This window comes from Barbatula barbatula, assembly GCF_947034865.1.
Source record: "Barbatula barbatula genome assembly, chromosome: 24".
NCBI classification, from domain to species: Eukaryota; Metazoa; Chordata; class Actinopteri; order Cypriniformes; family Nemacheilidae; genus Barbatula; species Barbatula barbatula.
The window spans coordinates 3,508,533-3,532,539 of record NC_136787.1 but is presented as its reverse complement, the minus strand read 5'-3'; the positions used below and the strand labels follow the sequence as shown (position 1 = coordinate 3,532,539).

The 24,007-nt window shown below is 38.4% G+C and overlaps 1 protein-coding gene across 2 annotated transcripts in view; it reads left to right on the top strand.

The window, feature by feature from the left end:
• Positions 1-9,563: 9,563 nt before the first annotated feature.
• ror2 (receptor tyrosine kinase-like orphan receptor 2) overlaps positions 9,564-24,007 on the top strand; it is a 57,964-nt gene continuing 43,520 nt past the window's right edge. The window contains exon 1 of one of the 2 annotated variants that reach the window (XM_079449482.1): positions 9,564-9,989. In XM_079449482.1, the coding sequence (XP_079305608.1) occupies positions 9,893-9,989 (97 nt within the window). In that variant the 5' untranslated portion in view covers positions 9,564-9,892. The remainder of the gene's footprint in view (positions 9,990-24,007) is intronic. The other variant, XM_079449483.1, reaches the window with a different exon arrangement.

The window sequence follows — 24,007 nt, the reverse complement described above, 5'->3', positions numbered from 1 at the left end:
TGGCCCTTGACTACCAAGAGCCCAGGGGACCCCAGGTGGCTTCGAGGTTGCGCCGTCCAGTTTGGTTCAGAAAGCCCAACAACAATGAAAACAAATGTTAATTTGTTTTCAATGTATATGTCCCATTGCCTTTACAAGGCCTCTTAGATCCTGTGAGGACTCCCTGGCATGTTACTAACGGATGCTCCACCCGAGCCGTCTAACATACCTCATTAAAGATGGATAGTTATTAAAGGAAGGAAGTGCATTTTCAAATTTTAACTAGATTACGAGTTTTAAAAAGAGAATGACCCACATTGATAAACTATTTACGATAAACGCTGCAATATTTCATGAAAAAATAGGCATTGTAATTTTTTACTTCTCTCTTCTAGAAAATTATTGGAAAAGAATCCTATATTTATCGCCTTTTAATCACATTTCTTGTTTAAGTACAATGGGCTTCATTCGTGAAACATTTGTAAATATATCGAGTAAATCCCGAGTAATTTGCGTGTAAAACAGACCTTCCCGAAAATAATTTACCCCAGGAAAACTTTCCTCCGGATTCACAAATATTTCGTAAACGACAGATTTCATAGTAAAATGTGTGTATGTTAATAAATTTCAATCACTCATAAACAGGGCGCGCATGCACGCTCATTCACTGATCATTAGCATAATCCCTGCCTATGAATTTAAGCAACGCAAATTACGTATCGGAATCTTCTGGACTTCATTCTCTGTTTTGGCTACATTATGTTGCATAAATGCATAATATGCTAATATGCTTTATGCTTAACAACAAATTAATCATTTAAACTGTGTCCACCAAAGCATTTTTAACCAGCTAAAATAATAATACCTGGTGCTCTTCCGAAAACAACCAGCTAGTAGCGCCTGAGAACGCTTTGGAGGCCCTGCGCTTTATTACGGAGGTGCGTTGGTTGGTGTGGTTTAGAATATCCTCAACAGTAAACCTACTTGTTACTAGTATCTTATTTTTAAGAATATTACTTAATATTAGATTAGATTCAACTTTATTGTCATTACACATATACAAGTACAGTGTAACGAAATGTAGTTTAGGTCTAACCAGAAGTGCAATTAGCAAGTGCAGGATATACAGTTAGAATAAATACAGAATACAATATTGAGAAAATATTATACAGGTATGAAAATATTTTACTGTAGGTATGTTCTATGAACAATATATACAGATGACTATATACTATGAACATTAATACTATGAACATTAATGTACAGGTGGATATGAGCAGATAATAATTTAGACTAAACAGTAGTGCAAGTGATTTAAGTGTGCATAGATTATTGACATTAGCTGTTAAAGTTGCAATGCAATAGGTGAGTTAATGCAGTTGTTGAAGTAACAGTGCAGTGGATGAGTTAATGCGGTTATTAAAGTTACGGTGCAGTATAAGAGTTAATAATAGGTTGCAGTCCAGAAGATGAGTTAATGCAGTTAATTAGGTTAGAGTGCAGTAGATTAGTTAATGCAGTTATTGAGGTTACAGTGCAATAGATGAGTAGATGCAGTTAATAGATTTACAGTGCAGTAGATAAGTTAGTTATGAAAGTGGTCCATTAGTGCAAATGAGCATATTTCAGATGTGCAAGTGAGCAGTATAGAGTGCAAATGATTCTGTGCGTGTGTGAACCAGTAGAGCAGATAATATGAAGTACTGGTGTGGACAGTTCAGTCATGCATGCAGCCCTGTAGTGCAATGTAAACGATGTTATAGCAGCTGGAAGTTCAAGGTAAGAGAGGTAGTGGAATCAGTGGGGGGCAGAGTTCTGGGATAAAGGCTCTGGGAAAAAAAGCTGTTTCTTAGTCTGCTGGTTCTTGTCCAGAGGCACCGGACAGTTGGTTCTTCTTCAGTGTCCTCAGAGAGAAGAGACGCTGGTGAGCCTTCTTGACCAGGCATGAGGTGTTGGTGGTCCCGGACAGGTCCTCCGAAATATGAGTCCCCAGGAACTTAAAACTGCCATCCCATTAATGTGGGGTTCGTGTCTGCCTCCTTTCGCCTTCCTGAAGTTTTCCTGACCTTGTGGTCTGGGGGTTAGAGTGTTGGGCTTGTGATCAGAAGGTTGCTGGTTCAAATCCCAGTGCCAGCAGGTCATGACTGAAGTGCCCTTGAGCAAGGCACCTTACCCCTGATTGCTCTGCAGTAATGTGCCACTGTAAAAAAAAACTACTTGTAAGTCGCTTTGGATAAAAGCGTCTGCCAAATGAATAAATGTAAATGTAAAATGAAGTCCACAATGATCTCCTTTGTCTTGGAGGTGTTAAGGAGCAGGTTGTTGTCTGTTCATAATCTGAAAATACAGTGACCATTAATACCAATTTTCATAGACAAACTGATGACACTGCATTTTGATGCACTGTGTATCATAATGATATTTCACGTGTTCCTTTGCCCTGTCTTTTCACCTTTACTCTTTAAATTTGGGAAAAACGCAGAGCTTGTCACTGTCCCTTTTAACACAGCTGTCCAATCACAGTGAAGGAGGGGCAGGAAAACAGTACGTTGACAAATATCACACTTGTACAACACAACAATGGAGAAGTTAACATTGGTTATTGCATTTTTATATTCACTCATAATCTTAAAAATAAAATACTCGTAACATGTTACTGCCATCGATATTCTCATTGCAACATGCATCCAAAGCGCTCTTACGCGCTACCAACTGGTTATTTTCAGAAGAGCACCAGGCATTATTTCGACTGGCTAAAAGGACACACGTTATTAGGCATATAGCATATTAATCTCTCATGCATTTATGCAATATAACGTGCCAAACCTGAGAAAAGAATCCAGAGGATTACAGCATGCATAGATACGTAATTTGCGTATCTGTTATTCATAGGCGGGGATTATGCTAATTATGAATGACCGTCCATGCCTTTACGCATGATTGGAATTCAATAACATACATAAATCTGACAATTACAAAGTATTTGTGAATCCTGGTGAGATTTTTCGGGAAGTTCCGTTTTACTCGCAAATCACTCATATATTTACGAATAATTCATGAATGAGACCCAATATGTTTATTGTTTATTGAGGCAAATACCTCTAGGACACACGCACGCATACACACACCCACACATACGTTATAAATAAATAAAGTATACTGTACAAATATCTGTACACTTACTCTAAACTCTCACGTTGCAGAACACACTAAATACACAACATGCGATAATACTTTCTCCCAAACATCATAAAATAGAGACTGCATGTGTCTGTCCCCCGGATTAGCAAACATAAAATAATGCGTAAACCTCTCAAAGGTAATTTAATTAACGTTAAACTAACTAAACATGAACATAAAACAGATAATCAACTGTTACGACTCGGATTGCTAAATATTAGATCTCTCTCTAATAAAGCACTTTTTGTTAACGATATGATAACAGATCATAAAATAGACATGCTCTGTCTAACAGAAACATGGCTAAAGCCAGATGATTATATTGCTTTAAATGAGTCTGTCCCCCAAGATTATTATTATAAACATGAGCCTCGCCTAAAAGGTAGAGTGGGAGGTGTTGCTGCACTTTACTGTAACTCTTTTAGCATTTCTCAGAAGTCTAATCCTAAATACAATTCTTTTGAAGTCATGGTACTTGATGCATCAATACCTAATACTAAGGACAAAACATCTTTAAAATGTATTCTGCCTATTGTATATAGGCCTCCAGGGCACCACACAGATTTTATTAAAGAATTTGGTGGGTTCTTATCAGAACTAGTACTGGCTGGAGACAGAGTCCTTGTTGTTGGTGACTTTAACATTCATGTAGATAATGATACAGATGCTTTAGGAATGGCTTTTAAAGACACTCTTAACTCCATGGGCGTAAGTCAACATGTGTCGGGACCTACTCACCTTCGTAATCATACTTTAGATTTAATATTGTCTTACGGTATAAACGTGGGCGACGTAAAAATCCTTCAGCAGAGCGAAGACGTTTCGGATCATTATCTGGTATCATGCTTGCTTCACTTCCCAATGGTGGCAAATCAAACTCCAAGTTACAAATATTGTAGAACAATAACTTCGACTACAAAAGGTGCGTTTCTTGATAATTTGCCTGAATTGTCTCAAAGCTCTAGCATGAGTAATAACGTTGAGGATCTTGACTTTACCATTGAAAATGTTAATGCCACCTTCTCGGAAACGCTAGACATAGTTGCTCCTCTGCGCTTAAAGAAGATTAAAAATGACAGACCGACACCGTGGAATAATGAACTCACTCAGGCTCTAAAGAAAGCGGAACGAAAAATGGAGTGCAACTTTTAGAAAACTAAATTAGAGGTATTTCGTACTGCCTGGAAGGATAGTATTAAAAAATACAGGAAAGCCCTAAAAACGTCTAGATCTGCCTACCTTTCATCACTAATAGAAGAAAACCAGCATAACCCTAGGTTTTTATTTGATACAGTGGCTAAATTAACCAAAAATAAATCGTCAGCGACTTCTGGATTCTGTATACCAGCATAGCAGTGATGATTTTATGAACTATTTCACATATAAAATCCAAGATATTAGAGAAAAAATTAAAACTATGCAACCAGAAGTGAATCCCGCTGAACAAACGACTAACTACAGCGCCTCTAAGGAGAAATTAAGTTTATTTTCTACTATAGATCTGTCATGATTCTGCCGCATCATGTCATGTTTCTCTTGGTTTAGTGGCAGGATCATGACAGAACCTTATGTTAAATGTGGAGAGAGACAATTATTGTTCTTATGGCCTTCCATACTCTCTCTCCAGTCTCGGCTTTGTTCCCATCCTCTCGTTACCCTCGTTATTGATTAATGCCCTTCACCTGTTCCCCTCTTGATTTGGTCCCTTATTTAATGCCCTTGTGTCTTCTGTCGTGTGCTGGATCTTTGTGATTTGGTTGGTGAGTTCATGTATTGTCAGTTTAGTTATTGTCAAGAGTTTATTTAAGTGTAGTTAGTTTTAGTCCTGTCTTCTCATGTTATTATATTGTTATGTTACCCCCACGTGGGTCTTTGTTTTATTTATTAAATTATCTGTTAACCCCTTACCCGCTGTCTGCACCTGGGTCCTCTCTCCGTGTCTCACCACAAGAATCATGACAGAATGAACAAGCCATAATCGGACCCAGAAGACAGAGGGATCTATGCGGCAGCGGTCGAAGCCGCCAGGTTCCCCTACAGGGTTAGAGGCTGCCGGACTCCCTTCCAGGGCCAAGAACGCCGCACTCCCTGAGTCAGGGCTGCTGGACTCCCTTCCAGGGTTGAGACTGCCGGATTCCTGCTCAGGGCCGAGGCTGCCGGACTGCCTTCCAGGATTGATACTGCTGGTCTTCTCTCCAGGGTCGACGCTGCCGGAATCCTGTTGCCTGCAACCGAACCACAGCCAGTCATTCCAGGTTGGTGCAGCCGGGTATTCCCGTCTGGTGGAGCCGGGCATTCCCACCCGGCGGAGCCAGGCATTTCAGCCCGGTGCATGCGGCCATTCCTGTTTCCTGTTGCTGCTCCTTTAGGAGAGGCTTATGTCATGATTCTGCCGCATCATGTCATGTTTTTCTTGGTTTAGTGGCAGGATCATGACAGAACCTCATGTTAAATGTGGAGAGAGACAATTATTGTTCTTATGGCCTTCCATATGGCTCTCTCTCCAGTCTCGTCTTTGTTCCCATCCTCTCGTTACCCTCGTTATTGATTAATGCCCTTCACCTGTTCCCCTCTTGATTTGGTCCCTTATTTAATGCCCTTGTGTCTTCTGTCTTGTGCTGGTTCATTGTGATTTGGTTGGTGAGTTCATGTATTGTCAGTTTAGTTATTGTCAAGAGTTTATTTAAGTGTAGTTAGTTTTAGTCCTGTCTTATGTTATTATATTGTCATGTTTTGTTATGTTACCCCCACGTGGGTCTTTGTTTTATTTATTAAATTATCTTTTAACCCCTTACCCGCTGTCTGCACCTGGGTCCATACTCCGTGTCTCACCACGAGAATCATGACAAGATCACCATGAACTATAAAATCATTAGATCATCTAAATCAACTTCATGCATGTTAGACCCTATACCTACAAATCTACTGAAAGAGATGCTCCCAGAAATTATAGTTCCTCTACTTAGCATTATTAACTCATCTCTGACATTAGGACATGTGCCTAAAGCATATAAGGTGGCTGTTAAAAGGCTTGGGGGTCATATCAAAAAACCCCATCTGGACCCTGGAGAACTAGTTAACTACAGACCTATTTCGAATCTACATTTCTTATCTAAAGTTCTGGAAAAAGTAGTCTCTATTTAAATATGCTCCTTCCTCCAAAGGAATGAGATTAATGAAGATTTCCAGTCTGAATTTAGAGCACATCACAGTACAGAGACTGCTCTGATTAGAGTTACAAATGATCTGCTTATGGCGTCCGACCGAGGTTGTATCTCCTTATTGGTGCTGCTAGATCTTAGTGCTGCATTCGACACCATTGACCACAGCATGCTCCTACATAGACTCGAAAATGATGTCGGTATTAAGGAAATAGCTTTGAAATGGCTTAGATCTTATTTATGCGACCGTTTTCAATATTTAGCAATAAACAATGAGGTATCACGCAAATCGCAACTCCAGTACGGTGTACCACAGGGCTCAGTCTTAGGGCCTATGCTCTTCGCATTATACATGCTACCTCTAGGAGATATAATAAAGCGACACGGAGTAAGCTTTCACTGTTATGCTGATGATACGCAACTTTATATTTCCTCGAAGCCTCATGAAACACAGCAATTCCATCGAATAGTGGAATGCATAGTCGATATAAAAAAGTGGATGAGTAGCAATTTTTTATTACTGAACTCCGACAAAACTGAAGTGTTACTTATCGGACCGAAAACCGCCCTACGTAACAACCAAGAATACTGCTTAACTATTGATGGATCTTCCATAAAACCCTCATCTTCAGCTAAGAATCTTGGCTTTATATTCGATAGTACTCTGTCATTTGAGAACCAGGTCGCCAACACCTGTAAAATTGCGTTTTTCCATCTTAAAAATATATCTAAACTATGTCATATGCTGTCACCATCAGATGCAGAGAAGCTTATACATGCCTTTATGACATCAAGACTAGATTACTGTAATGCACTATTAGGTGGTTGCCCTGCAGGCCTATTACAAAAACTCCAACTGGTCCAAAATTTGGCAGCTCGAGTTCTTACGCGTACAAAAAAGTATGAGCATATTCGTCCGGTTCTGTCAACCTTGCACTGGTTACCTATAAAGCCTTGTATGGTTTAGCTCCTCACTACTTGAGAGAACTTCTAACGTATTATAGTCCATCACGTGCACTACGCTCTCAGGTGTCAGGTCAGTTGGTAATACCTAGAATTTCAAAATCAAGTGCAGGCAGCAGATCCTTTTCCTATCTAGCGCCTAAACTTTGGAACAGTCTTCCCTGCACTGTCCGGGAGGCAGACACACTCTGTCAGTTTAAATCTAGACTAAAGACGCATCTTTTTGATCTTGCATACACTACACTATCATAATATATTTCAAAGATCTAGGCTGTGCTAGTTAGATCAACCGGAACCAGGGACACTTCCAATAACAACTGATGCATTTGTTGAACAGTACTCAACTCTCAACCAGTCTTGTCTCATTGTTCCAAGATTACCAGAGCGGGAAGGATGCAGTCCAAGGTTACCGGAGCGGGCAGGGCGCAATCCATTCCCAGACCTGACAAATGCTGGACGAAGGACGTGGCGACTCTACAAAACTTCAGTCGCTATTAGATTATTAAAACTTTTTTTATTTTGCCTTGTTGTGCAAGCACTGTCGAGCTTGTGCAGAGGCAGCAGTTTTTGCCAGAGGGGAACTGGAATCCCCTGGTTAGGCCTGGTTTCCCTCTGAGGTTTTTTTCTCCTCCAATGGAGTTTTTTAATTAACACTGCATATAGGAATTTATTGTGTCTGATATTTGACCTGTGTTTTGACTTCCATAACCTTTTATGTTTTACTTATAGTCAATGTTTTCTTGTACAGCTGCTTTGTAACAATGAAAATTGTAAAAAGCGCTATATAAATAAAGCTGACTTGACTTGACTTAAACTACTCAACACAGAAAACCTTCCGCATTTTTTCTTAATTTTATAAAGCATTCCTATTGATCAGAATAAAATGCCTTTTTAATAAAAGGCTAAGGTTTCGTGCATATATTGGTAATGTTTAGACTATTTTAGCTTTTTATCGTCACTTTCATCCAAATAGACAGAAGTATTTTCACTGTATTTATCACTGGACATAAAATATTCATACAATCATAATGAGAAATCATCTGAGTTAGCATAATGTTGCGCACATTAAAGGGGTTCATTAGTAAATCAATGCCTGCAGGGCAGCATGTATTATGTATATACGAATTTTTCTGCAAAATGTTTATATTTTATAAGTGCAACACTCGCACTTGACTCTTATTCTAGCTGACCGTGCAGAAGACTCTCGGGGCTGACAAAGAGTTTTGACCAATCAGATGAAAGGAGCGTTTCAGCAGCGTCCACGTGTGCAAATCAAATATAGAAGCCATGAACCCATCTGTAAACCGCAAACGAAAGGAGAAATCTTGCCGAAATCTCATTTTTCGTGTGTTGAACTAAACGATATAACGAAAAAACGAGTCATTTTCTCATTATTCCATTTTTATGGGATATCAAATGAATAAAACTAACACTGACATTGAATACACACCAGAGTGATACGTAACTGAATAATAAATATAATCTTTGGCCAATTCTATTTGAAGTGTAATTTGATGTTTTAGCCCATTCATTTTACATGGAGAGGGCGGGGTTTATGCCAGCCACCAGGTGGCGATCGAAGAGTCCGCAGCTTCCCTTTTCAGGACGAGTGAGGCACACCAAACCAACCCCATGATGCACTTATAAGGAATATGCATAACCCATAAAGCATTGGTCCATTGGTTGTGGTTACATGTTGTTAGGCTCTCCCATAAACTACCTTTAACGCTCTCACCTGTTCATTGCTTATCCCACAGACATACAAAAACGCCACAACGCTTTGGTCCGTTATTTATTTATATTTACTTAGTGGGCAGTCTTGCCCTCCCCAATACGGCGGCGACGTTAACATGCGATTCAGCCGCCAATGTGTATCCTTGTTTTACGTAGTACGCTTGTTTATTAAAAACGAAAACGCTTTTAATGTGTGTTATTCTCGTCTTTGTATACAATTTCTTTTTTCTAAAATGGGGGAAGTCCACTTGTCAGAATTGAACCAAAGAACAATTCAGAATCACACAAAACATATTTATTCTGTCGTGTATCTTTAAAAGAAGACTCCCTCTTCTCCAAAATACTATTATACTACTTCAACAAACTATTACAGTTAAATGTTTTGCTGCTCAATTTAAATTATAGGTACTGCTTATAAACTTACTAACACGTTCTGTCCTATTTAATATTCCAAAGCCAACGTTTGCCTTTCAGCCAATAAGAGCGGCTACTGAGGGAGCGTGACAATTCGTATCACATATTCATGAGCAAAGCCTTCTCCGTAGTAAGATTCGAAATTGACTTCCCTCCCTTGGGACGGATCCATACTACGTCATGAGAAGTTGGAGTTGCTCGCTTCTCTATTAAGGAGAGTTTTTTTGGGACACTAGACGATGTTTAGCGGCGGTCGACAAACATCCATCGATTGAGCGGGATGAAATGCGTCATTATTTTGCAAACGAACCGTCAAAAACAGACGTTTCACTTTTTGCACACTTGAAACTTGTTTTATTCGCGCAAAGTCACTTCTGTATAACTTGTAGAGAGGTTTGAAAGTTCCAACGCAGTGATTTCAATATCAGATAAGCAGAATCAGAGGAGCGCTCCCAGTGAGGATGTATATACTAAGGATTACCCTTAATGCATTGATGCATTTCACTAAAGAGCATATCCTGGTGATATCCATATTCCTCGCAAGCTGTACTTATGCAGGTAAGCATTTCTTTTAGTCCTATGAATACTTTCATAAAACATTTTTTAACCTCAAATGTAATTTATGGTGCTCACAAAATTCCATTCATTTCTTTTGATTGCTGCTGCATGCTGGTTTGTTCATTTGATTAATGTGATTTCGTTTGATGTAAGACAGAGATGGATACTGGGAATGAGTGGGATGTAGGGCGCTCTTCCATGTGGTTCCAACAAAAATAGTTTAATACGTACTTAGCAGTCCCCCCTTTTTATTTTAAGTTAACGTTCCTGGTAGCATGTTACGATCTAATAGCTTATAGCATATTTTATTCCATCTGTTACTCAAATAACAAACATAAATTGAACAGATCTAGTGCTTTGCATTTGCTTTAGGGGCACCTTAGTGAATGCACCTTTGTTTTTACCTAGTGCTGTGCAACACACTCATCACAGGTTTTAATATAACTATCAAGAAAGACAGCCAAATATGAGTATTTTTGTGCGTGTCTCTTGAACAACTTATTGAAGTAATTTTTTTATATTACGCGAGTTGTGTTGAAATCGGATAGAGCTGTAACGTTAATCGGATGCATATTGGTGCGTGCTTGACAGATGTTGAAATTTCCTGTTTCGAATTTGCGCTCTTTTGGCTTAGGCTTTAAAGGGGGATGGGGCGGGCATGCATAGTGTCTACCACCAGCTTTATCACTAACACTTGAGATTGCCGGCCTACTGCAACGATTTACCTTATCAGCTGTCTATGTCCGTGCATGAATGAAACCATCTTGCTATAGATTGCCTACTGTTGTTATATTAAAGAGCGTATCCAGTGAGTTGGACAACTCTCCCTGGCCCAGTGTTTACATACAATGCGTTCAGTATGTCAGATGTTTATTTCAGCGTGTGACGCCATTAGTTCCCCCAAGTATCTTCAGGCCTGAGCTTGAAAAAGACATGCGTGCAAAAAATATGCCTTCATAACTTCACTTAGTATGCGAGCTTAGTCTCAGTAAGCAGAAACAAATATGTTTCAGTAAGTGTCACTTTTGATGGACACTTTTCTATCCCATGAGGCCAAAGAGCTGCCAAATTGAACAGTACTTGACCTGTTTAACAACATCTGAGTAAATGATTTTCACGGCTGTTAGTATGTCATAGATGAACGAACATATGGGTCTCATGACAATGAAAACATGGTGGATTTATTATGCCTGGAATATATGCAGGCTATAGTGCAACCACACATACTGTACACAATTTCTTAAGGTCAAAAGGTGGGTACTTCGTTTACTTCAGTATGTGCTGTGACAAGTCTGTTTAGAAATTACGTTTTTTATGATGTGCATTGCACCAAATCCATGTATTTGTGGATTTCTGTGACTAGTCGAATCGAATTATCCTTGCGTTGTTACTTATACTGGTCATTCATTCTAGTTTGTGTTACTCGCATTTTGTGTAGATGGGGGTGGTGTGTTTGTGGCTGACCAGGAGGTTCACCTTTTTGGTTCACACTCTTAGCCAAAAGGTGTTGGAGTTGTTCACCATGTCCATAGACATGGTAATTGATTCACTTGCTAATAACGGTCTCTGAATCTACAGGCTGTTTAAATCGACTAAAGACAATGGCGAGCCATGACTTGAAAAGGGGCCTTGTGTTTTTAAATAGTGAAGACTTTATTTTCAGCACCTTAACTGTAAAGACTCCCACTGAGCTCAATTCCCAGTCACAGATTTATTTACATACTTACACGTTTGAGTTTATAAATGAAAGCTAATCTGTTTTTTTCACTTGGTTCAAATAGAAGGCTTTATATAATCTGAAGTTTAATACACATGCTGGTTGAATCTTCTCGACCGTTTCTGATCAAAATGATTTCAAAATGAAAAAGTTTATTTTGGTCAAAGAAGATTAATCTTTTTTTTACATCATAAAAATGTTTTGCATTGTAAAAAATATTTTAACGATTTTTAAGCACACTTACTCAAAACAGGAAATACAAATTTAATTACATTTAATTTGCATCACATTAATTAATTATTAACGAATTAAACATCATGGTAGAAGTTGGTGAATTTATAAAAAAAAATCAGTTTAGCCCTGGTGTATCATGATAGTGTACAACAGGGAAATGTTGACAATTTAAAACCTTTTAAAATGTCCAGATTGAAAGCAGGTTTACCTCCAAAGATGGCCAGTTTGCTTTGATTTTTAAAGGAACTTTGAAATGGTAAAGCTAAAGTGAAAAGGACCTGGGTGTCCTGTTTTATGGCTCTCTTCCAACCCCTTCAACAACCCTACTATTTCGCTGTGAAATTGGCTATAGATGTGGAGGGACTGGACATGGCGGGAGAGTTATTCAAAGTTCAGTCTGTTAATCCAGCACTGACCAGGGCAAGATGTAAATCTTCAAAGTTGCCGTCACTCTGGGTTTAATCTAAAAAAAACATAAGACAGCTGAAACTTCAGTACTTTTTGGAAATGTCAGTGCAGCCATGTGAAATTCCTCTTAAGTTAAGTAAAAGGAAAAAATAGAACGTGATATTTGGAATTTAAGGAAATGTTTTAGAAAAATGCTCTCGTCAGGTGTAAGTACACTTATAATTAGAACGATGCTTTTATATCTTACATTGACTGTCAATTTTAATGAAATATAGAAAATTTAAATGTAGATTTTCTGTAATTTTATAAAACACGAAGGAAGGTTTGACAATGAAACTAACTCAAAATCTTAGCTCTGAAAAGTTTGCTGACAGTTTGACTTCTTACTTGTAATACAATATTGATTTGCCAGGTCTTATTCATTCATACATACAAATGCCCAGTTTTAAACAAGTGTGTTTCCAATTCTTTGCTTTCCAATGCTTTGCTTTACTTTTGTTTTAACATTAAACAGATTTTTATTAAACTATATATTTTATGTAGTTAGGGGTGCATTAGAGAACTGTTGTCCGTTCCAGGTTACAATGTTTTGGAGCATCTGCCTATATCTAAGCAGGGCTGTTTTTGCACATAGCATCGGTGCCACAGAGTTAAGTTTTGTAGCACATGCCAAACAGTTGTAGCACATATATATGTCTGTTATCACAAAAAACACTAGTGCAGGTCATCAGATAAATAGACGATTAACGCTATACAAATGGATAAATTTGGGCCATATTCTTTTTATTTTAACCAAATTAGTTGTTGCTTTAAAATTTTTCTATTTTCTATTAAAGTTTTGTATTTTCAATGCTCTAAATACTTTTCCCAATAAAAATACTTTATACTATACTATAGTATTTACTAAAATAGACTGCAGTCAAATTCTTGTGTACTATAATACAGTTATTCTCAACCTGGTGGGCCGTATAGGCAGTGGCAGACTACCGCCAAATTAATATTTATTTATTTTTAAATTGACTCATTTTGTTATTTTGTAATGATTTAATAAGTCTTATGAATTTACATGTTTAAAGAAACACTAAGGTTGAGTCAAGATGCATTATCAAAATGTCAATTTATATTTGAATGTCGCAACACCAAACACGTCACAACGTCAGATTGACCTAACACGTTACAACATTCAAATATAAATTACGTTACAGTAAGTGATGTTACTGAAAAATGGCTCATTTTCTGAAAGGAAATATTCAGTCCTGTTCAAGCAAAAATGGTTGAAGTCTGTGGTAAGAATTAAGGCTGTGACGGTGGCCGTGACAACCGTTCCACCGCGGTGGTAAAGTGCCATGACGGTGGTGAGGTGCCACCGGCAGTAGTGCACGTCACTGACAAATATAAGAGTAATAAAAATTATAGTTGCGATCAGGATTGCTATTTGTAGCCTTTCAGTTGTAGATTGTTTCATTTAAAATATTTTACATTAACACAGAAATTATTGGCATCGTTTCCGTTGGTGCGTTCGAGCATGGGCCTGCATGTCAAAACCCAGGTTACTCTGCGGGTTCTGCAATTAATATTAATAGTTACATAAAATAAAACCGGTTATGACCCGCTGGCTTGGTGTCGCAGTTTGCGCAGGGTTTGCCTCGGTTGCGGATAGACATCTGTTCGTTTGCGCTCTGAGCACATCTTCTGAACGCGCATTTATTGCAGCTATAAAAATTGTATCTGGACAATGTCAATATGTAAGTTTTCCACCATCGAGTAGGAAAAAAGTAACGTTTTTATGGCAATCTGAATAGGAAAGCCAAGGTGGGTTCAAGCAGTTTCAAATGGAATTGTTAAGAACTATAAGGGTTTAATATGCTATTGAGTGAACTTGTCAACTTTAAAGATTTAAGTGAAATATTAAATACAAAAGTTTTTAATAATTACTTATGCTGTAGTGTGCCGTATCACTGATGGATGTGTTCATTATATGGACGGATGTTTCATCCTCATTTATTTCAGATATCATATTTCAATTTCAAGTATTTAACCATTTCAAGTATTTAAATAGGATCCATATTTATCTTCCACAATATAATAATAGAAATATTATTTATATAAATAATATATTTCCCAAACCACCGCACCACCACTGTTGATTTGTCCATTACCACCGTTGTACATTAAATTTGTTTTATAAGGGCATGTACTCCGACTTAGCCGAAGGCACAGTGTGTTATAAGTGGAGAAATTTTGTCGAACGGTGCGCTAAACCATCAAAGCTACAGAGACATTTGAACACAAAACACCCAGTCTGGTCTGACCTGCCCTGTTATTGTTACAGTAATAAATGGTTATTGAGTAGACCTGCCAAGTCTTTTCTATGAACAGTCTGCTTCTGTGGCATAAAAGATTAACAGCAAAGCATATGTACTCTTTGAATATTCTGTGTTCATACTATCATAATTGGAAAGGTGGTCCTCAGAATTTTTCAAACAGGTCTTGGTGGGCCATGAGCAAAAGGTTGTGAACCCCTGCTATAATATATCCGAACATTACCTTAACAAATATTAAAGTATACTATAGTGTTTACTATGGTTTATACATTTACTTGAAGTTAATTATGTTATCATCTGGTTCAAATTAAGCTGACTTTTATTTTGGCGGGTGATTGTGAAGATGCTTGAGCTTCAGCTTGTTTGACAGTAGTTTCACACAAACAGTGAAATGCTCAACAACTCTGTGGATGAAGTTCATGTGTTCATGTCCTTGTATAGCAAGATGCAGAGAAATCCAAGAGTGTCACGCTTGTAACATGCTAAAGTGTGCAACTAATTCACTCATAGACACGTAGAACAAGCAGTTGACATTTAAATAGTATAATTCTGCTGTTGTGATTCCTTCGACGTATTCCCAAATGGCGCAGATCATTCTTGTTCAGACTTGTTTCTGGCTGCATCGAGTCCTCTGATCATAGCCGTAAAACAAGTAAATAGTGAAAATAAATAGTGGTGAGGCATTAGTTAACCTCGCACGCGAACAAGCACAACAACAAACACACGTCACACAAACAAGTGGCTCTGTCTAATGCACCTGCCAAACTGTATCGCACACATGCTACACTGTTAAATTTACAGCCCTGCTAAGTGTGATGTTCAGTCCCGTAAGTCTACACAAATCCAGCCGAGCAAAACATGTTACCAGGGTTGATTTAAGTGCAGAACTGGAACAGCCTATGTGTGAAAAGAGGAAAGATTGAACCTCATATCTGGGCGGTGAACCAGCAGACTGTTTTTATACTAAATATCATAGTGATGGGAACGAGTACCTGAGTACTTGAATACTCGGACACGACAGTGACGATCGGTCATGAAAATGATGATCGTTTGTTTGATCGCTTGTTTTTTAATGCATACAAATAGTTTTCGCATACGATCCGTTCTCATCTTACACTCTGCAATGCAATATGGCAATACTAGTAAAAACCATTAAGAACAAGGTATTTGCTGCATCCAGTGGGGACAGAATTTCTGTTTATAATGGGTACTAATCTTTTATTCGTGCTGCTCACGGAGCAGTGCAAGCCTTTTCAATCCATTCCCAGGGAAGTTGAGCTTGCGTATAGAAACAATGACCGTTGCTCATACTGGTAGCATGTTGACTAAACAGGCAAAGATGGCTGGTCTGCATATTTTCTCTTAAATTCGAAACATATTTCTTCATGCCAGTTATCAAAAAACCCTCCGCAGACAATAAAAGCACAACTCAGATTGCGGCGACCTTGCGTTTTTTAATGTTTTTGAATGCCGCACTGCAGGCTGGCTTACATATCCTGAGAGGACCCAATGCCGGTGCCTATGCGATCGACAAAATGACCCGAGTGAGAACTTAGTTCACAGGCGACAGCCCTCATTACTCATTCCGGAACATTGTTCCTGAAATTGTCCAGTGCAAAAGTGGCTACAGTGTGGCTGGGAAGTGCCTTGTCCTCATGAAGTTTAACGCAAATTTTTTCAGATTTGTGTGAAAGCTAGGTTAGTCAAATATTAGTCAATTTGTGTGCAACTTTTTATTGGATTCTTTGGAAGCTACTCTATTTATGCCTTTCTAAACTGCATGTTTTCATGCATCTAGATATGTGACATCACGGTTTTGTGACCCAGCTGACCCAGTCTGTCGTTAATGGTTCCCCACTTAGAGCGTGTGTCAGAGATCCTCCACTCCCCTCTTTCCCATGGCGAGGGATGACACTGGACCGTTTGGCATCAAAGCGGTTAAATAAACAGTAATACATTAGTTTTGCCTTATTATATTGGACCCAAGTTAGATAATAAAACAAGCAGATTGACCTGTAAGACATTTGCATGCAGGACTTCAAAGGACGTTTCAAGTGTTTAAGAGGTATGTGTGCACACAATGGGCCTCATTCATGAAACATTTGTAAATATATGTGTAACGGTAGATTTCGAGTAATTTGTGTGTAAAACGGACCTTCCCGAAAACTTTCCTCCAGATTCACAAATACTTCGTAAACATTAAAATTAATGTTACATTTAGATTGATAAATTAGGGCCATATCATTTTTAGATTACCTTAATTTGTTTTAATATTTCTACGTTTTGTTGTTCCTTTTTTACTATACAATAGTGGTATATTTGTCCTCATAAATCACTGTAGCATACTATATTACCATAATATTCTTAAATACTATATTGTTTTTGAACTTTACTATATTATACAGTGTTGGTCAATTTACTACAAGGGCTCTACAGTTTTTAATAACAAAAACTATAGTACACTACAGTATTTTAGTGTTCAATTTAACGGGACCTTTATTTTGACGGGCCTTTGGGAAGACGCTTTAGTTTTGTAAGTTTGCAGATAGCTTCACTCAAACAGTAAAAGGCTCGTAAAATGAGTGTTCACACCAAGCGCGAATGAAGCGTTAAGCGCGAGTGATTTACATGTTAAGTCAATGCAAAGACGCGATAGATGCGCTTGCGGAGGCAGGAATCTGAAACAACAATGAAGGACTGCGCCACTGAACAATCTGATGGAACCAGACACGGGGCCGAACGAGTCTATATGTCTATCTTCAGCCTTCCATAGCACATAATGCGCAGCTACCCTCTCAACAAATTCCATGTCCACCATTTCGCAATTAGACGGGAGCCGCCTGGCAGACGCGAATTTCACGCGAGTAAAATCCAAATGTTCAAGCATCCAACTACTCGCGAATAGCGCGTTTTATTCGCGCAAGTCGCGCTTTGTGTGAACACACAGTCAGAGGAACTCTAGAGATGATTTTTGTGTGTTCATGTCCTTATACAGTGCAGACGCAGATAAATCCTCGACCATCACTTGTGTTGTATGTTAAACTGTGCACATAAATTCACTCAAGCAAGCAGAACAGTCAAATGAGTCACCTTAAATCATATAAAATGTATTTTCTAGAGCTGTCAAACGATTAATCACGATAAATCGCAACCAGAATAAAAGTTTGTGTTTACATAATACTGTAAATGTGTACTGTGCATATACAGTCTATGGTTGGAGGACCAGAACAGTTAATGTGGTTGCCTTCTGTTGGAAAGTTGGACTGCATCTCTCTGTCTGTCCTGTATTGAGGCTGATTTTCCACTCTGCATAACAGATGAAAGTAAAGTATTAGACAAATCACAAATAAAGTTTCATTTTCAAAGGCAAAACTCAAATAAATGTGTTGCAAACTTACTCGCTTGAACTCAAATGCTGAATTTCAATTTGAGAGCGTATGCCATTCTACAATTGAAAGTCATATAACTGACCAGAAATGCTTTTGTAGTAGACATTAGTCACTTAAAATGCTTGATGTCTCGTGTCTCTTGAATTAATGTCTGCATTTCTGTTATATAAAATTTAACACAGTTTTACAGTATAACATCATTCAGTAACAGTTTAAGTGTTGGTTTTGGCTGGAACATCTATCAGTTTATTTAGCTTTTTTGACTCTTGAGGAATTAATCTGGACCTGTAAAATATCATGTTTATGTAGTCCAAATTTGAATGCAACGAACTATATTTAATAAGGTGTGAGTCATGCTGTGCAAAGCACAGGGAAACAGGCAAAGCACAGGGACCAGCTGTGCACTTCCATAAATACCACTTTGTTTTTTTAGTTGAGGAAATGGCTGATCCTCTAGCCGATGTGTTTTCAGAAACCGTAATAAACTGCCTTTAATCTTGTGTTTTGTAAGATGGTAATCAACATTACGTGGAGTGTTTGTGCAGTGCATATTGTAGTTTGTGTGTATGTGTGTACACGCATGCCCATGGGCTGAGATCCTAGTCTTAACAGTTTTCGGACCTTCATTCACAGTAAATTCAAAGAGATGTTTATGGGTGTAATTTAAAAGGAAGAATCCAGATTATATACTAACTCAAGAACTCTTGATACTCTACCTAAATGCTAAATGTAACAATTACAAATAACAGGAAAAAAATACTTGTTAACTGTCACATTGGCTACTGTTTGCAGACCCGCAGGGCCTTAGGTTTATTTTCTGGAAGATTTAGCAGATCAGTGTTTCCCATACATTTATTTATTCCTGGCAGCCAGCCACAATATCAACACTGGCTGCCACAAATAGATAAAAATTGTATTTTACTATTTAAAACGGTTAAAACACGCTGCAGTTCCTCTCTCTCATGTTACGTGCAGCGCTACTCTCTCGCATGACAAACATATTACAATGTGGCGGTGTTTGCAATATGCGTTCCTCCATGTACTTGCCTTTTCACGTAAATGTCAACAGTCACCGATGTAACTGACAGAGAACATCCATGTAGATGAGAATTACACATTAGTAGTAGCATTAACAGAGCTAATTTACTTTAGGGAAATACAAAACATCAGCAGTCCCACGCATTGATTTAGTCGCACAGTAGATTAAATATTGCAGTGATTTAATATTGCAGGGATTCAATCTTAACCAATATTGTTTTTTTACCTTAAAGCAAGGATATCACCGAACACCATCTTGTAACATGCACATTGCAGGGCTCTAAACTGTGACCAAATGGTTTCGCTTATTCGGCTAGTTGCACGAAGCTACCATATTAGATTACTAATCAGCGAGTGTTGGCCGGTTTATTTCCGGTCGTATAACACTGTATGGGAAAATAAGGATTTTTGGCTGCCAAATACAGGGCTCCAGACTGTGACTAAATGGTTGCATTTTGCAGTTTTCAATTCAGCGTTAGCATTTTTTACAAGTGCACGATCCGATACCATTCTTAAACAGGACCTAGCTATGCCCTGCTGTGTCGTCACAAGCAACCACTGTTTAGAGCAGGAGATCCAAAACTTTTCAGCCTGCGACTCCCAAAATAACAGTGCCAGTGACTCGAGACCCCCACTGTCCTTGGAGGTGGTTACAAACTTTGCGCGCAAATGCGCACATGCACCTATCTTCCCAAACACGCATAATGATAACACAAAAGAGCACAGTGTAACATAATACTATTTTATAGTTATTTACTCATTACTAAACTTGTTGTTATGCATAAACCTATGAACTATTACCACAGATGGACGGATTTCATCAAACTTATTAGAGTGCTGATGGATTTGCCACTTTTCGTACCTATGGACGATGGCCGCTCTGACTGCAGCCCTTCTCCGCCCTAATTAATATAAAAATTAATTCTGGAAATCATTTTACGAATCTTCAATCTGAGGTCATCAAGTAACGTACTTGTCAGTATCAGTAACACAGTTATTTTGGGGGAAATTATTTATTAATTACATTGCAGGCTGATTTAAGGTGTGCCTCTAAATTTTGTGCTTGTGCTCCTAGTAAAAAAAGTTAGTCTGGAGCCCTGAAATATGAGCGCTTTTTAGATAAAAGGAAGAAACTGATATAGCCGTGATATAGCAGAAAACATCTTTACATTGCAGAATACCACGACAAGCCAACACAACTTGATGACTTTCATTCTCTCCCCGTTTACTCTATAGTCCATGCTCATGTGGTAAACTAAAATCCGTATACACAAGTCATGTATGCATAAGCCAGCATGTGTATTGTACATTTCCACAGAGATGACTTTGTTTGACAGTTGGGGGACTATGAAAAGTATAAAAAGCATTGACCTTGACCTTCATAGCCGCTTGTGATTGTACAAGTCTTAAGTCTAAAACCCTGCATTGCCTATGATAATGTAAATGGAAACAAGCTATTAAATGTCTAATTATCATTAGATTATTAAAAAATTAAGTCACTTCAGAAAAAAGCGACTGCTAAATGCCCAAATGTAAATGTAAAACGACAGATAATAATTAGGATTGGACAATGTCTATGAAACATTGCTAATGGTGGATGACATCGGCATCTTCTTTATACAGTGCGAGCTGGGCGAGACACGTGGTCTTTATATCTGTGCTGCTCTGGCTGTATGCTCATGCTGTATAAAGTCAGCGGCATATACTAGCAATTCGTATGCTTACACATGATAGCTTCTGGAGGAATAAAATGTACTTCGGCCATCCATCAAAGATGAATCTATCCCAGAGTTATGTGTTTATCTCACATCCATCAACAGCGAGTGAACTACACTGGCCGCATTCACGTCTGCTGTAGCAGGTGTTCACTACTGCTCAATGCATTCCATTAGGTGACAGAGCTGACGGATACTGAGAGAGCCTTTCATATTACAGACAGAAGCTAAAAATGAATAACCCAAAAGCATTTTCCAAGAAGGAATGTACTGAAAATTACATTCTCTTATTCAGCACTGACAGGCAAGGGTGATCCAGAAAAGTCCACTAGTCAAAGTTTTGCCAGTTTAATTGGGTCTATCGATTATTTAGGTAATCGAGTATTCTACAGATTATTCCATCAATTTATTGAGTATTTGGATAAGTACTTTTTCTTTATTAAAGAGCAATACTAAATATACAAGAGAAATTAAATGAATTAAATGTCTTAAAATGATAAACAAATTATTTTAAATTTTAATTTTTATTGCTGAAATTAAATACATGTTCATGTCCTCATACAGTGCAGACACGGACAAATCACATGTGTAGCACTGTGCAGTTCATTCACTCAGACACGCAGAACAGCCAGACGGCCTGTTTAAATAACAGGATTATTTAGTTACATGGACTCAATGCAGTCGGAAAATAAGTTTCCCTCGCAAAAAATAGACTAATACTAAGCAAAATAGCTGTGCGCTATTGAACAACGTCACACTGAAACCAGCACAAAGACAAACACATGTCACACACTCTGTTAAATGCATACATTCATATGTTTCACTGTATACAGCCCTGTTAAGCATGTATGTGTTTAAACAGCCACAAAGACCGCTTTTAGCCTTTGGAGTTTGGACATAAGGAACGTACCCAGCACAATATTCTCACCACTCACACACGCGTGTGCACACACACAGTGTTTGTCGCAGTCTCGGGGTTGTCAGAGCAGAAATAAAAACCTACGCCCTCTGTATATTTTTCTGTTATTTATTCTGCAGCTTCTTCTGTGTTTACATAACATATATAAAACCCATATTTGATGACAAAAGATACTCTTGTAATAATTTGAACCATTTAGATTGCTATATTTTGCATTTATGGGCACTTACACTTTGTACTGGAAGTTAAAATGGTCATCTTGCAAATTCAACAACTCGCGTGACAATTCACTTAAAATTGTGCTTATGTATTATTTCAGTGCGGGATTGCACATCATTTTAACCACTCCAGCAGGTCTATCTTTAATAATGTGAGAAATTCCCACACACGTGTATTTGCTTAATTTCTGATAAAATATTGAAATAAATTCCCAGACTCAGAAAGTGGCTTTTGGCTACAACAACTAGTTATTAAAATCGATAATAATCGATAATATAGTTGTCAGCGAATTTCACTATCATTTGGTTGGCCTGTGACGTCACTTTACAAGCTGCGCAGTTATAAATTATGCTCGTCTACTTCCATTTTATTACCATAAAATTACCATTTTAAACATGCAGCATGAGCTTCACAGTTTTAAAGTCAGACGTGTCTCTCCATGTAACCGTCTCTCTGTGTAGCCTGAGCTGTGTAGTTCTAAAGTCAAACGTGTGTCTCCATGCAGCACAAGCTATTCGGTTTTAAAATCAGACGTGTCTCTCCGTGCAGCTCGATGTACGCAGTTTTAAAGTCAGACGTGTCTCTCCATGTAACCGTCTCTCTGTGTAGCCTGAGCTGTGTAGTTCTAAAGTCAAACGTGTGTCTCCATGCAGCACAAGCTATTCGGTTTTAAAATCAGACGTGTCTCTCCGTGCAGCTCGATGTACGCAGTTTTAAAGTCAGACGTGTCTCTCCATGTACCCTTCTCTCTGTGTAGCCTGAGCTGCGTAGTTCTAAAGTCAAACGTGTGTCTCCATGCAGCACAAGGTATGCGGTTTTAAAGTCAGACGTGTCTCTCCGTGCAGCTCGATGTACGCAGTTTTAAAGTCAGACGTGTCTCTCCATGTACCCGTCTCTCTGTGTAGCCTGAGCTGTGTAGTTCTAAAGTCAAACGTGTGTCTCCATGCAGCACAAGCTATGCGGTTTTAAAGTCAGACGTGTCTCTCCGTGCAGCTCGATGTACGCAGTTTTAAAGTCAGGCGTGTCTCTTTGTGCGACACAAACCATGTGCAAATTCGTCATTTTAAACGATTGCTGGCTCTGAATATTTTCTCCATAAAACTGTAGTTTACCAAAGACAGTTTAAAAATGCTATTTAAAATCACCCTGGTTTTAACATCACAAACCTGTAACCAATTACATTAACACATGTGACCTTGTGGAACAGTTTGAGACTGATCCATAGATAAGGATGGTGAGGGATTTCCCACAAGATTTTTGAGAGACTCGTGGCACTTGTGATGTCATGTACTAATTAGCAGATTTGTGATGTCATCACACACACCAAACTCATTGAGAAGGGGAGAGCATGTAAACGCGGGAGAGAAGATGCCACTCACATCAAACAAGTTGGGAAAGAGAGAAGACATAGAAGCGCTGTTATCCACTTGTAATGCAACAACAAGCCGTTTTTGGACCTTAAAATAATCTCTCTAAAATGATTTTAGTGGTGGGACAACTCTTAACTGGATGAACCTTACTGCCGCTGATACCTAAGCAGCCATCTATCGGCTGAAATCACACTTGTAACTTTGGTAGGCGGGTAGGTTCACAAGCCCCGCCCATCACCTGCTTTACACATATTCATTTTATGCATCAGGTTGTTTATTGGCGCACTGAGGTTACTGGTTCACAATTTTTTATAACCGTAAGGAAGACATAAGATAATGTAATGTTGCCGGCTCTCAATAGCTTACGTAGCATGATTGTGCCTCGTCACAAATTTAGTGTTTAGTGTTACCACAATAAATGTTTTTTGTTCATAAGTTGCACATTCCTTAGTTCATGCACGTAGACTAATGTTATCGGTATCTATAGTTACTATGCTAGTTAGTTATTGATTGCAACTATTACACAAAGCACAAAGCCTGGTCGAGGGTGTATTTCCGAAAATGTAACTACAGAAAATCATTTGCATTGGTTACAAATAGGGATGCACGATAAATTATCGGCCATATTTCATTTTCAATGTTATCGTATTGGCCGATAATTAAATTTAGGTCGATATATTATAGC